Here is a 15851-nt window from a genome sequence, read left to right on the forward strand (position 1 = left end):
GCACGCAAGCCCCCCCACCACGACAAGGTGGCTGCCCACGGGGGGGGTTCTTTTTCTGGGCCTGCCCTCCACTCTTACTATTTCTCCCATCTTTCCTGTCACTTCTTATTGCTTTTCTTACCTTTACAGGTGGTTTTACATTGAGTGACAAGCCAAATGGTTTCCTGTAAGCCAAGAAACCACTGAGTGGTAACCATATAACCAAACCATACGTGCTCCCTACATATCAGTAAGTGAGTTAGTGAAGGGTAAGTGCCCCTCCCTGTAAAACAAATAACTCAAAGTCAAATGGCCACCCCTTAAAGGATTATGGCGTCTGGCAATAGATAGATAGATAGACGTCTGCACGTACCTGTCCTACAGTATCAGCTGTGTTTACGACCTCCGTTTTCATGTCCAAAATTTTTGGGAGGAACTCATTTATTCTTGCCAGTTCCATAGACAGAGTTGATAGCAATGGGGCAATGATTTCAAACCCGATAGGAGGCAGTCTTTTATAAGTTTCACTCACAAATTTGTACTCTTTTGAGTTCTTCATTTCAGCATGCAGGTCTAGAAGATCATTGAAGTCTTTACGTTTTTTGTCAGGGTCCCGTCGCCATGGCAGATGCTTCTTCAGAATGTTACGTAACGTTCCTTTTCCTTTCTTTATTTCATCATGGGAATAAAAGGAGGGTATAATTTCTGCCAGTGAATGTGGTGGATAATCCTTTCTAGCCGAATGCAGAAAGCATAAGAGACTGTTTACAACATATTGCTCCATTGTATTCACTGGCAACTCATAGTTACGTGGCAAATAGGCTAGCATTGCACATTAAAAAACGATCTCCCACCATACTCATATAACACTGTTAAGATATTACATTAAAAATATTCAGAGGCAAGTCGTCACTCACTGGAAGAAAGCGATAATAACGTCCAAGCAAGATGTGATATTGCTGAGCAGTCGTCCATGACAGCTAGAATCCATAAACACTGGCAGTCATGTTCGTTAACAGCTAGCTGCAAATCCTTCTTGTGCTTAATTTTCCTACGAACTCGTCGTCATGTAGGGATGCTGTATATCTTCAAACATCTGTATGTAATGCGCTAAACTCTGAGAAAAAATGTCACAGTCTTTAAATATTAAAGAAAAATACCGGAGCTCTCTCACCAACGCTTGACCTGCTACGCCCTCTAGTAGTAGTAGCTAGTAGTTGTGTTATTATTATCATACCTAACCTCATTAACGCAATCTAACCTAACCTCACCTAAGCTAACCTAATATAACCTCACTAGCCTGACCTAACCTCACTAACACAATCTAACAACCTAATCTAACATCACCTAACCCAATAACGCAACCTTATCTGACCGAACCTCACTAACGAAACCTAATCTAACCTCACCTAAGCTAACCTGACCTAACCTCACTAAAAACCTAACCTAATCTAAACTAACCTGACCTAACCTCACTAACGCAATCTAACCTAACCTGACCTAACCTCACTAACACAACCTAACCTAACCTGACCTAACCTTTCTGTCCATTCCACAGCCTGTGCGAAAACAAGACCAATAAGGATGAACAAGCAACGCCTTCTATCTGGCCATGAGATCGAACTCCTGACCAGTGAAGAGATACGGAAGATCAGGGAAGACCTGGTAAAGTACAAAAGTGGTTTGGTCCGAATCCTGCCCGACGGCTGGTTGTACCCAGCCATTACCACACGATATCTGGACCGGATCTACAACATGGAGGTACCCTAACACATTTTCCATGGCCATTTATTTCCCACGTCACAGCTCAGTGTTATAGGGGTTGTCATACTCCAAGACATGAGGTGGAGATATGTGCTGAAATCTGTGCGGCCTTGGAGATTCCGTAACGTATTTTCTTTAGCGACTTATTTTCCATGATCCAGTTGCCCTTACACAACGATAATACTGATACGAATATAGATGAGGAGGATTATTATAGTTGAGAATAATGTTAAGGACGATGAGTAACTAATGACGATGATGGAAATGGTAACGGTAATAATAAACTGAAGATAATGACAAATTTGCTGACGATAATGATGATGAAGATGATGATGATGATAGTGAAGTTTATATTATTAATTATGATGATGACTCTGATGACAGATGATGATGTGATGGTGACGATGGTAATAAAGTTTATATTATTAATGGTGATAATCATGATGATGATGATAATAAAATTTATATTATGAATGATGATGATGATGATGACAATAAAGTTTATATTATGAATGATGATGATGATGATGATGACAGTAATGTTTATATTATTAATGATGATGTTGATGATGATGATGATAACAGTAAAGTTATATTATTATTAATGATGATGATGATGATGATGACGGTAAAGCTTATATTATTAATAATGATGATGATGACAGTAAAGTTTGTATTATTATTAATAACGGTGATGATGGTGATGATGATGACAGTAAATTTTATATTATTAATGATGATGATGATGATGATGATGATAATGATGATGATAATGATGATGATGATGATGATGATGATGGTGGTGGTGATGATTTTCCAGCTCCGGCCAGACGACGTGTTCATCATTACGTTCCCCAGAAGCGGCACAACGTGGATGCAGGAAATTCTTTGGGTCATGTTAAGGAACCCGGATCTGGATCCCAATAACGAGGAGATGAAGGAGCCGCTGTGGGTCCGCTCACTGGATGTTGGGTAATTATCTAGCGAGGTGTGCGTGTGTGTGTGTGTGTGTGTGTGTGTGTGTGTGTGTGTGAACAAACTAATGGTTCTGTAGCTATCTCTTCTACTGATAAAGCAGATCTCTTTGCTCAGACTTTCTCCTCCAATTCCACCTTAGACGATTCCGGTGTTGTTCCTCCTACACTTCCCCCCTCTGACTTCCTCATGGCTGACATTAAAATTTCTTCAGCTGATGTATTTTCTGCCATCACAGGCCTCAATACTAACAAGGCATATGGGCCTGATGGAGTCCCTCCTGTTGTTCTCAAGAACTGTGCTTCTGTGCTTGCACCCTGCCAAGGCAAACTCTTTCGCCTTTGTCTATCAACTTGTACCTTTCCTTCTTGCTGGAAGTTTGCTCTCATTCAGCCAGTCCCAAAGAAGGCTGACCATTCCCAACCCTCTAACTATCGTCCAATTGCAATAACATCCTGTGTCTCAAAAGTTTTTGAGTCTATTCTTAAGGAAGGTTAGATAGCATCTTTCCTATCACAACTTTCTTCCTGATCGTCAGTATGGGTTCCGTCAGGGACGCTCCACTGGCGATCTTCTAACCTACCTTTCAGACTCCTGGTCATCCTCCTTTCGGGACTTTGGAGAAAGCTTTGCCATTGCACTTGACATCTCAAAGGCTTTCGATCGAGTCTGGCATAGGTCTTTGGTTCCAAACTGCCCTCATATGGTTTCTATCCTTCTGTTTGTGCCGTCATCTGTAGCTTCCTTTCTGGTCGTTCTATGGCCGCTGTTGTAGATGGCCATCGTTCTTCTCCTAGATCTATCAACAGTGGTGTTCCTCAGGGCTCTGTCCTATAACCAACTCTCTTCCTTTTATTCATCAATGATTTTCTAAGCTGTCCATCTAACCCTATCCACTCGTACGCTGATGACTCCACCCTTCACCTTTCCATTTGGTTCCCGCAACGTCCATCTCAACAGTTACTTCAACAAACAAGGGTTGAGGCTATGGCACACCTAATGTCTGACTTGGCTCGTATCTCTGACTGGGGTAAAAATAATCTTGTTGTTTTTAATGCATTAAAGACTCAGTTCTTACACCTATCATCCCAACAAAATCTTCCACAGGTGTACCCACTAATGTTTAATAATACTCATCTTAATCCTGTATCATCCTTGAACATGCTTGGGGTTTCATTCACTCAGGACTTATCTTGGAAAGATCATATTACATCTCTTGTAAAATCTGCATCCAAGAGATTAGGTGTGCTGAGCCGACTCCATTCCTTTTTTACCCCTGCACAATTGTTGACTCTATATACATGGGTATTATGCGCCCTTGTATGAAGTACAACTCGCATGTGTGGGAAGGTTCTCCACATACAGCTCTACTCAATAGGGTGGATTCAAATGCTTTTCATCTCATTAACTCTCCTCCTCTTACTGACTCCCTTCAACCTCTGTCTGTTCGCTGCACTGTTGCATCTTTATCTCTTTTCTATTGCTACTTCAATGGTCACTGCTCCTCTGAACTGTCTGCATGCATTCCTCCACCTCTATGACGGGCGTGTAGCACCCGTCAAGCAGCAAACTCTCATCCCTTTTCTGTCCAACTCTCCAATGCTAGAGTTAACTGTTACTCCCAGTCCTTCATTTATGCAACAGGTCAACTCTGAAACTGTCTACCTCTGTCTGTATTTCCTGCTTCCTATGATCTCCAGTCTTTCAAACGCAGTGTGTTCAGGCATCTCGAAATGATCGGATCTTGAATTTGGCCCTCTCTTGTATTTTGTTCTTCTCTTGGAAGGAACAGTTTTGCGGGCTCGTGGCTTTTGGTTCCTTTTTCCTAGCATAAGAAAAATCTTATGGGCTTTTGACCTTTGGTTCCTTCTTCTTTGCACAATAAAAAAAAAATGTACATCATTCAGCCAGCACTTGCAACTGAGTCAAAGCTATTTTCACAAGGAGGTGAGTCATAGGAACCCTTTCGCTAACATGTCCATCGAACTGTCTGTCTATAGTCAGATGCCTTAATCCCTGCACTTCACCATCATGCTGCCCTCACTTTAACCTACACCTTTGTAATTCCAGTTTTGATATAGTCTTCGACAACTACGAACTAGCCAAAACGGACATGAATTCGATAGCAGAGAAATTCAGCAGAGTCTGTCCTGGCAAGAAAAAGGAGGACGGTATGGTGCTCCAGATAATGAAGAGTCAGCCCTCGCCAAGAGTCATTAAATCGCACTTCCCTCTGGAGCTGCACAACAAGGATCTGCTCAAGAAATGCAAGGTTGGGAAGAGAGAGAGAGAGAGAGAGAGAGAGAGAGAGAGAGAGATGCAAATAAGTGAAGGGGTCTCACTGTTAACCATTTATATTCTTCACATTACACCGAACTGTCATCTATATTAATGACGCAAATTCTGTGGAACTATAAACAATACGGATAACATACAAGGGAACGTGAATGTGTAATATGCATAAGTCGCCAAGGGTGAGGTGTTAAGAAGAGCACAGAGAGTAAACACACCTGCACCCTTCAGTCCAAAATTTTGACCGTGCCTTGTCACCCTGACCGATTACTGATTATTCTTGAAAATCGAATTTTTTTTTTTTCCCTAACCCTCAACCTTCTCGCCAAGTCGTATCTAACTTGTCTGCGTTGACCTTCCCCTCTTTCCTTTCCGTATGGCCTGTTGTTCTCAAAATAAAATCATTTCATTCTTGGATGACCCTTAATCATTCCACCAAGTTCGGTAGAAATTGAATAAAAAGTTTGAGTAATAGAGTCGGGCTATGTTAGGTCAGGTTAGGTTCGGATATATGACTATTCTGTGACTAACTTTATTGTTCTTAAAATATAATTATTTCATTTCTGCCTGTCTCAGTCCATCCAACAACATTAGCTTTATTGGACTGAAACTTATAACTTGACCTTGCTCTTTGTCTTTGGCCTTTGTACTACTGGTCTACAAAGCAACAGGTCGGCACCACTGCTTAACCCCTCTGTGGTCGAAGGCCCGGAATTTTCCGTGCACCCCAGGCCAACGCCGGGGCCATTTTTAGAGGTTTCGATAACTGATTTTTTTTCCTTGCCATATTGAAGAGAAAGTCCAGATGCACCTAACAGTGCAAATCCCAGCTTCCAAGACGCATTTTATTGCTTGCAATGAAGCGTGGAAGTTGCAGAAATATCGGCAACCGATATTGCTGCCCATGGGACTGCCACAACGCAACTGGGCAGGTGTTGTTATTTTTTTTTACCTCCCAAAACAATACGAATGGTGCTGAAATCTTGTGCATATATGAGATATGATGATATCGAATGATTTTAGTACATAATCTGTTAGGAATGGCTGGAAAAAAAATGTTATGAATACATTTTCACCTTTTTGATATAAAATATATTTATGGTAGTTTCGAGTTATTTTTTACGTTATCGTTGTGCCCATGCTTGGAAAAGGGAGCGAAAGAGTTGAATTTTCAGTCCTAAATGAGAAAACTGCACGTCCTCCAAGGCTAGACTCTGCCACGGGAGAATAAGGTGGAGGGTCAGATCCGATTAGCAATACGGAAGTTGAGTTGCAACTTCTAGCTCCCACACCACGAGCATGGCTAAAAATAGAATCGAAATGCAGTTTCAGAACCAAGAATAAGTCTAATTATTACTAATACAGATACAAAGAAGAAATAAATACGTTTACAGATGGGGAAAACGTATTTTTTCCGTCATAACATGTTCATCTTTATCATTTTACGTTCATCTTTATCATTTTACCTTGTTATTTTCGCAATATATATTGCTGTCTCGTAATCAGGGTGGTTGTGTATGTTTTGCATGGGAGGAAAAAGATTGTATTTTCTGTCTGGGTCGATATGATGGGTGTAACTATGTGTTTTTAGGCATGGCCACGAGCGAAAAAATCGTACATCCACACGTCACAACAGCAGGTGGTGAACTGACAAATGATGAGTGAGAGGGTGAAGTCAAGGTCAGTCTCATGTCCCAAATTTTCGTTCAGCTCTCGAAGGTTTTCATAGTTTTCTACAAGTTGTACTGCATCAAATGATCCAAATCATTACAGCAAACCTGAGCAAATAGGGAAAGATACCAAGACAAAAATGTATTTTTCACTTATTATCATCATGTCTTTTTCATATGTGCCTATATTACTTCATAATCGTAAACAGGTGGTTGTGTGTGTTTTGTGACAGAGGACAAATATGATACGTTCTGCCTGGGCCGAGATAATGGGTGTAGTTGTGCTTGTTTAGGCATGGCCAGGAGCGAAAAAATCGAAAATCCACTCATCACAGCAGCAGGCTCTGAACTGCTTGATGGGGTGTATGGGAATGTAGTGTAGGTCAGTGTGAAGAAGTTCAGAATGTTCATGCACTTCCCAAAAATTTTTGCAGTTTTTTACAGGCTGCGCTCAAGCAATGAAGGCGGCCATTTATCGGCTAAACGTCATTCAACGTCAGTGGCCAGGGAGGGGTTAACCTGAGACGTCCCGTCGACGTATGGGCACATTGCAACATTTTGCATTTCCCAGTCCCATCGACGTACTGGTACGTTTTGCAATTGCAAGGTCCCTAATTTGCACAATTTTCAATTTTTGCGCATGATTTTTCGTACGTATACACGGGACACCTTCCTCTATTCTTCTACAAGATGCCAAGCAGGGACATTGCCTTACACCACATAACCTCCCTCCTCCCCGCACGCCATTGTCTCGGCAATTCACCTGTTACCAATGACCTGGCCAATAAAGACATTCAGGGCCAGAGTGATTCCCCAATCGATGACAATGTGGAGGACAAAGTTTACATAGCATTAGAGGAAGAAACAGTCAGAAATGATGATCAGGTAATGTGGCAAAAGAAGGTCAGGAATGGTGATGAGTTAGTGAGTGAAACAATGCTTATAATGCCTATATAACTGTTTGAAAACCAATATACTCTCATACTACATATAAATTCGTACCAAATAAATAAATACCATTTAGGAGTGGTGTGGAATAGTTATCCTCCCATAGAACTTGTTTTCTTTGCAGCCAGCCTGATAGAAAACCCTGTAAGGTAAGGAGGTACTCATACCTGTATCGAGTATTTTAAACCTCAGGTGAGCGATTTCTCTGTGAATTTTCGATGTTTCTCACCAAAAGCGGAGGTTTTAGCCAAAAAAAAAAAAAAAAAAAATCCAAAAACGGTCGGGACTGGGGGGTGTTGGATGTGCGAAAGTGGTCGGGACGTGACGGGTTAACCTCAACCACCGCACTAAATTATGTTCAGATAAAATAAAAATTGATAGAATTATACCATTCACTCACACACACACACACACACACACACACACACACACAGAAGCAGATGCACTTGCAAAGGGAAGAAATAGAAAAACTAGGAAAGGAGATCAACAAGAAAGACACAACCATATGTGAACTAACAGTGGAAGTGAGTACACTTAGTAGGAAAATGAATGAAATGACAAGTACAGTAGTCAACCAAGAGAGTATTATGGAAGAGTTTAAAAATGATACTGAGACAATTAGGCAAGTAAGCAGTCTGATTGACCAGAGCAGTGATAATGAGGAGAAGATAACACAGGTGAATGAACCTGTGCAAAGCTACAAAAATGATGTGGAAACCATGTATGCTGAAATGGTGAAAGTAAAGAAAGACTTAGAAACAAGGGTGGAAGAAAAAAGCATTAAAAAGGAAATGAAAAGAATAATCCAAAACAATCCAAAGTTAGTCAGAGTTTCAGTAGATATCAACAAATCTATAGTAATCACCGGTATAGATGAGGAAGAAGTAAAAAACAAGATCTCAAGAGACAAAAAGGAGATGGCAAATGTAATGAGCTTATTGAAAGAAGTATCAGAGGAAATCTGTAGTAAAGACATAGAGGAACGCAAAAGGTTAGGGAAGTACGAGAAAAGCAAGTCAAGACCTCTAAAGGTAACCTTCCAGAGTGTAAATACCGTGGAGGAGATACTAAAAAATGCAAAGAATCTTATGGAAAAAGAGGAGTTCAAGAATGTATGGATAAAAAGATGCCTAACACAAGAGGAACTGGAATTACTGAAAGAGAAGAGGGAGGAAGCAAAAACAAAAAATGAGGGAAGATCAGAAGAGAAGAATACATTTTGTTTTTACAAAGTAATAGGATTGTAGGTACGAAAGTAGTACATAAACAGAAGGGAATAAAAAGGAGGACGGTAGTAGAACCATGTCATGACAAGTATATGAACAAGATGATTAAGTTGATGTACTCAAATGTGGATGGAATGGTATCTAAATTATTAGAGATGAATGATTATGCCAGAGAAAATGAACCACATATATTATGCCTAACTGAAACAAAATTAACACCAAGGATATCAAATGACATCCTAAACTTAGAGGAATATAATATATGGAGAAGAGATAGAAACTTTAAAAAAGGAGGAGGAATTATAATATTAACTAAGAAAAATCTAAAAGTCAAAGAAATAGAACTAGATATACCCTCACAAGTAGAACTGATTGCAGTAGAGATCAACACATCTGAAGGGAAAGTAATTGTAGCCAATTTGTTCATGCCACCCAGATCAAACACATGGGAAAGAGACGAATCTGAGGACCTGGCAGAGAGTACAATTCAGAGTTTAAGAGCATTACTACATAAAATGGAAGAGAAATCGAAAGAATTACACTAACTGGAGATTTTAATACAAATATAAATTGGAATACTCTAGATACAATAAGCCAAGAAAGCTGTTGGAACCAAACGCTCCTGGATCTCGTGCAAGAGTTTTTCCTAATGCAACATGTGAGGGAAACCACCAGAAAAAGAGGACTCGATGTACCTTCAATGCTAGATCTCATATTTACTAGGCAAGAAAATGATATTGACAGTTTAATATATCACCCTCCACTCGGCAAAAGCGACCATGCAATACTAAAACTCCAACTTCAGGATAGCATGTGACAGTTAACAGCAACGAAAGTTACAAAAAGAGCCTAAACTATAAAAAAAGAAATTATCATGACCTAAAGAAGTATTTCTTAGAAGTTGATTGGGAAAATGAGCTTAGAGGACAAGATTTAAATGTTGTATATAAAAAATTCTGTGAATTTTATGAAATAGGAGTCCAGAAATACATCCCACAGCACAAAGAAGCAGAAGAGAAAATAAAGAAATGGTTCAATACAGAATGTAAAAACTTAAAAGAAAGAAGAGATTTGTTGTGGAATAGATACAGAAGACACAATAGTGAAAGGGCATATAATAATTACAAACAGGTAAGAAACGATTATACAAGAATAAGGAGGGAAACCCAAAAACAATTTGAGGAGGATATCATAAATAAAAGTAGTGATCAACCGAAGCTATTTTACACCTACACCAGAAGCAAAACCAGAGTAAAAGATAAAATACAATCCATTACGGACGGGGGAATCACCTATACACAAGAGAAAGATATTTGTGAAGCATTAAATAAGAATTTCCAATCAGTTTTTACAGAAGAAAAAATTTTTGAGAGGGACTATGTGGAACATGCATGCCCATACATACTACCATATATACAAATATCAGAAAAAGTAATACAGGAGGAGTTAAGTAAATTAGACAGAGGAAAAGCAAATGGTCCTGATGAAATTTCATGTTGGGTGTTACGAGAATGTGCAAAGGAGTTAAGTAAACCATTATTTTTAACTTTCAAGAAATCCTTGAGTCAAGGTAAACTACCTGATATTTGGAAGAAAGCAAATAAAGTCCCCTGTTCAAGAAAGGGAATAGACAAAATCCACTTAACTACCGACCAGTATCACTGACCAGTGTTGTAAGCAAGGTATTAAAAAAGCTTATAAGAAAAGCTTGGTTAAATCATCTAGAACACAACATGATAACAGAAAGACAGTTTGGTTTCAGAAAAGGAAAATCATGTGTTACTAATCTGTTGAGCTACTATGACAGAGTAACAGACACAATACAGGAAAGAGAAGGATGGGTGGACAGTATCTATTTAGATTTCAAGAAAGCATTTGACACTGTACCACACCAAAGACTTTTATGGAAACTGTACCATCAAGGAGGAATTCGAGGAAAACAGTTTTGTTGGATGCAAGATTTTCTCATAAAAAGAGAAATGAGAACAGTACTAAGGGGAAACTACTCATCATGTAAAGAAGTGACTAGTGGAGTACCACAGGGCTCAGTGCTGGCACCAATCATGTTTTTCATGTATATAAATGATATAGACAGTAACACTGGAAATGAAAGCTATCTAAATATGTTTGCAGATGATGCAAAAATCCAAAGGAGAATTACTAACACAGACTCTTGTAAAGAGCTACAAGAAGAATTAAATAAACTTCATGAATGGAGTAATACATGGCAAATGGAATTCATTGTGGATAAGTGTCATGTAATCAAATCTGGTAAAAGTGGAAAAAGACCTGATTGGGATTATATGTTAGGAAAAAAAACCCTACACACATCAGAAAGAGAGAAAGACCTAGGTGTGATTATCAATAACAGATTATCTCCGGCTGACCACATCAGTGAGAAGGTACGGAACATGTATACATTGCTTGCAAATATGAGAATAGCATTCACATACATAAATGAAGACATGCTAAGAAGGATAATAACATCATTCATCAGACCAACCCTGGAGTATGCATCAGTAGTCTGGAGTCCTCATCTCAAAAAACACAAAGACAAGATTTAAAAAGTTCAAAGGGCCGCTACAAATGGATACCAAGCTTAAGGGATCTAAGCTACGAAGAAATACTAAATAAACTGAATCTACCAACACTACAGGAGAGAAGGAAAAGAGGTGACTTGATAATGCTATATAAAATGCATATCAGGGAAGGAGAAAATAGACATAAATGATCACTTGACCTATGGAGAAGCATCAGCAAGAGGACACTGCAAAAAACTGCATAAGGAGAGATGATAAAGACGTAAGGAAATTCAGTTTCCCAAACAGAGCAATTGATCAGTGGAATGCACTACCAAATGAAATAGTGTGTGCGAAAACAATTCACAAATTTAAGGATATGTACGATAAATATGGTTTAAGACACGGGACAGTACGAGCTTGACTCATTCCTGTAAAGATACAATTAGGTAAGAACACACACACACACACACACACACACACACACACACACACACACACCGAGCAATAATATACACCTGATCGTGAGGGTGTAATGAAAACAATGATGATGACAGTGATGATGATGAAGCCAAGAACAACAGCAACAACAACAACAACAACAACAATAATAATAATAATAATAATAATAATAATAATATTGAGAAGAAGACGAAATAGAACACCGTAAAATTGTCCAAGGAAAATTTTAATAAAGAAAAACTTCCCTCAGACATTATCTACAAAAATCCGCGCTTTAAAGGGATCTTGTGGTCAAGGTCACTGATCAAGTACATATCACCTTAGGTCATCAAGATCTATAAGTCCACCAAGTTTGGTGGTTGTAGTTTTATTCTTTCATGTAAAATCAAGAAATTTCTGTCTTCCAAGGTAGTCAAAAGTTTGGTCCATAGGCTATCTCACAGAATATATAATGATCCAATGTGGAATATACTAAGCTCTGCGATCTGGCCGTGTCCCATGGATATGCCATTAAAAATTTCAACCCCTTAAGTGGTTCTTGAGTTTCAGGTTCACTTTTTTTTTCTGATCCTATATGGGTTCTGCTGGAAGGATCAGAATGATATTAGATCAGATGAAGCGGCCAATCAGTACTATAATATGGTAAAAAAAATGAAGGCTGTAACTCAAACAGTATGCGAATGACAGGAACTTAGATCTTCCCTAGAATAATAACGTTATGTCCCCGCCAAACACTGCCACAGGCTCCAACAGCAGTAGTACAGTATAGGAAGGACGTTGCCCAGTGAATTGTTTTTCCTATGGTCAGCCTTCAGGTGTACAGCACACAAGATCAGCTGAGGTGAAAGTACATACTGGCTTCTTAACTTCACTGTCTTTATTTTCCAAATGGTTACACTTAATGCTTTCAACTTCACTTCACTATTCTCAAAAGCACTGGAGCTGTACACACTACTAATTGCAGTTACACTTAATGCATGATAACACTTCACAGTTTTTCACAAGTACCGATGATGTACAAACTTCAATAACACGTTACTGTTTTCCACTGTTTTCACAAGTACCAAAAATATGCAACCTTCACTGACAATGCACTACACTCAAACTGAACCAAAACCGACTGAACTCGTAATAGTCTCTACCCTAGCTTTATAAAAGCTTACATTATTCGAGAAACTTCTACATTCTACGAGAACAACAGTTACCAACTCGGAGATATCAAAACATACCAGAGTTTTCTTACATTACATAAAACTCTAAATCATTTACCATACGAACTTAAAGCACATAATTTTACAAGTAATCACTTAAATAAAACATTACAGAGAAAAAGAGCACAAAAATTAATGCACAACTTACGAAATAACTACGCTCACAAACAGCAGGCAAACTGGCAACGGACTCGTACCGGAACTAGCCGCAGTAAATATCTGGAAACGTCGAAAAAAATCTCGGCTACCTAACTGGCAAATCTCGCTTCTTAACAATATTGACAAAAGCAAGAAAACTTCCCACAGGGATGTGGAAAGTTTTAATAATAACAATGACGTGGGCACAAGAAAGGGAAGAGAAGGACGAAGACGATGATGATGATGATAATGATGGATTGATGATGACTGATGATGATGATAATTATGATTATTGATGATGATAAGTGATGATAATGATGATGATGATGATGATAATTATAATAATGATAATGAAGATGATGTTTCAGGTAGTCTACGTAGCCAGGAACCCCAAGGACATGATGGTATCCTTCTACCACTACATACGTGTGACCAGGAGTGCAAATTATCAAGGATCACTCGAGAAGTTTACCAGGGAAATTATGAAAGGCAACAGTAAGTAGAGAATATAGTACAAAGAATATAGTACAGAGAATATAATACTGATATTAGAGTACAAATTACATTAGTGATTAGTGTACAGAGATTATAGTACACAGATTACAGTACAGAGATAGAGTACACAGATCATAGTACGGAGATTATATATATATATATATATATATATATATATATATATATATATATATATATATATATATATATATATATATCCTCGACTCTGGGCATAGGCTTCACAGTCTGCTCCCAAGGCCCAGTAGTCCTCCTACATATCATACACCCCTACATGTCACCACTTCGGCGCTAACACCCACCGTCCACATTGAATACATGCTAGCGCTGTCTCATACAGGACTGGTGTATTGGTTATAGCACTCCTTAACTACAAATGACATGTTCTCTAATTTACCTTGTCTTCTAGCTGGGTGACATACTCTCTAATTTATCTTTGCTTCTATCGGGGTGACATGCTGTCTAATTTGTCTCTGCTTCTATCAAGGTGACGTGCTCTCTAATTTACCTTGTCATCTATCAAGGTGACATGCTGTCTATTTTACCCTTGATTCTAGGTGACGTGCTCGCTAATTTACCTTGTCATCTATCAAGGTGACATGCTGTCTATTTTACCCTTGATTCTAGGTGACGTGCTCTCTAATTTACCTTGTCATCTATCAAGGTGACATGCTGTCTATTTTACCCTTGATTCTAGGTGACATGCTCGCTAATTTGTCTCTGCGTCTATCAGGGTGACGTGTTCTCTAATTTTTCCCTGCATCTATCACGGTAACGTGCTCTCTGATTTACCCTTGCCTCCGTCAGGGTGACGTGCTCTCTAATTTACCCTTGCCTCCGTCAGGGTGACGTGCTCTCTAATTTACCCTTGCCTCCGTCAGGGTGACGTGCTCTCTAATTTACCCTTGTCTCCGTCAGGGTGACGTGCTCTCTAATTTACCCTTGCTTCTATTGGACGATATTAGTTATCTTCAGAAGAGACTCGCTGACTGAAGGGGTTTAATTAGGATGCATATAACTCGTCCTGTTCCAACAATCTCTCCTATCCTGAAATAAAATCATAAGATGATAACAAGAAATACATTTTTAAAAGCGTTCCTTGGATGGATGGATTAGAAGAGGTGTTATCCATGGGGTTTGGGAGGTCTCCCCCCCTACACCCCTTCAGACCCTTTGCCCCTACTAGTCCTCCATATGAAGTTTCTAATTATTTAATGTGCAACAATGTGGAACACTGTGTCGTATACTTTGTGGGAGCTTACAAAGAACCCAATTATCATTATATATAAAATATTAGGAATATGTGAAATTTGTAGTAGCCTGGGATCAGGTTTCAGACATAATTGCGATAGATTTCTTGGTTACGAGGGAAGTTATTGAACGTAAGGAGGTTTATACAATGTCAAGTCTCTAGTTCTTCGAAAAACAATTCTAACTTAATTCTAAGTTAAGGCAGAGAATCAACCGTTACTTCAAGATTTAGAAGAATCACATCCCTGTTTCGTTATTTAGCTCAGTGATCAACTTACTAGGGATGATAACTTTTCGCCAACTTTCAGGGGAGAGAAAAGTCTTATTACATTTGAGAACTGTACTGTGATGATAAGTACATATAGTGGAATACATTATTCTGTACAACGCAAAGTGTAATTGTTCTTTTTTTAAGCAAAGAAGAAACACTGCAAATTCTCTTCATACATTGACATTGCCTTATCATTTTAATCTCAGTTGATAAGCATTTCGTTTTAAGAGCTAATAATATGATCACATAAGATTATCTGCGAATTGTGGGCGAGTCAGACTTTACCTCTTTTGTTCTCTCAATTCTCAGGTCTGTGTTCAACCACACGAGTACCTTCAATATGAGCATTCATCTTAACTCTATTCGATGTAGCCCTGTACACTTTTGTTACGCCCTAGCTATAGTATATTTGTAAAATACGCGCCTCCACCGATGGGTCCCCCACCCCGCCACCCCCCACCCCGCTGCAGAGCCGCAGCCCCACCCCCACCGCAGGAGGACACCATGGCGGGCCAGGTCAGTGAAAGACTGACCCAGAGCGAGAAGGGCGCCGGGGAGCCCGTACATTGAGCCCCTCTTCCCCTCAACCTACCCAACTGTGACAACGCAGGAATGAGAGACAACCTCACGGA

General features: G+C 39.3%; 1 protein-coding gene across 1 annotated transcript; it reads left to right on the forward strand.

The window, feature by feature from the left end:
* The first annotated feature begins 2638 nt into the window (after positions 1–2638).
* LOC145412828 (sulfotransferase 1C4-like) lies at positions 2639–15563 on the forward strand. The gene is made up of 4 exons (XM_080282622.1): positions 2639–2715; positions 4789–4990; positions 13553–13679; positions 15529–15563. The coding sequence occupies exons 1-4, from the start codon at positions 2639–2641 to the stop codon at positions 15561–15563; spliced, it is 441 nt and encodes a 146-aa protein (XP_080138748.1).
* The last annotated feature ends 288 nt before the right edge of the window (positions 15564–15851 follow it).

Source organism: Coenobita brevimanus, chromosome 12 (assembly GCF_032717465.1).
Source record: "Coenobita brevimanus isolate Jiangsu-jjx chromosome 12, ASM3271746v2, whole genome shotgun sequence".
Classification (NCBI taxonomy): domain Eukaryota; kingdom Metazoa; phylum Arthropoda; class Malacostraca; order Decapoda; family Coenobitidae; genus Coenobita; species Coenobita brevimanus.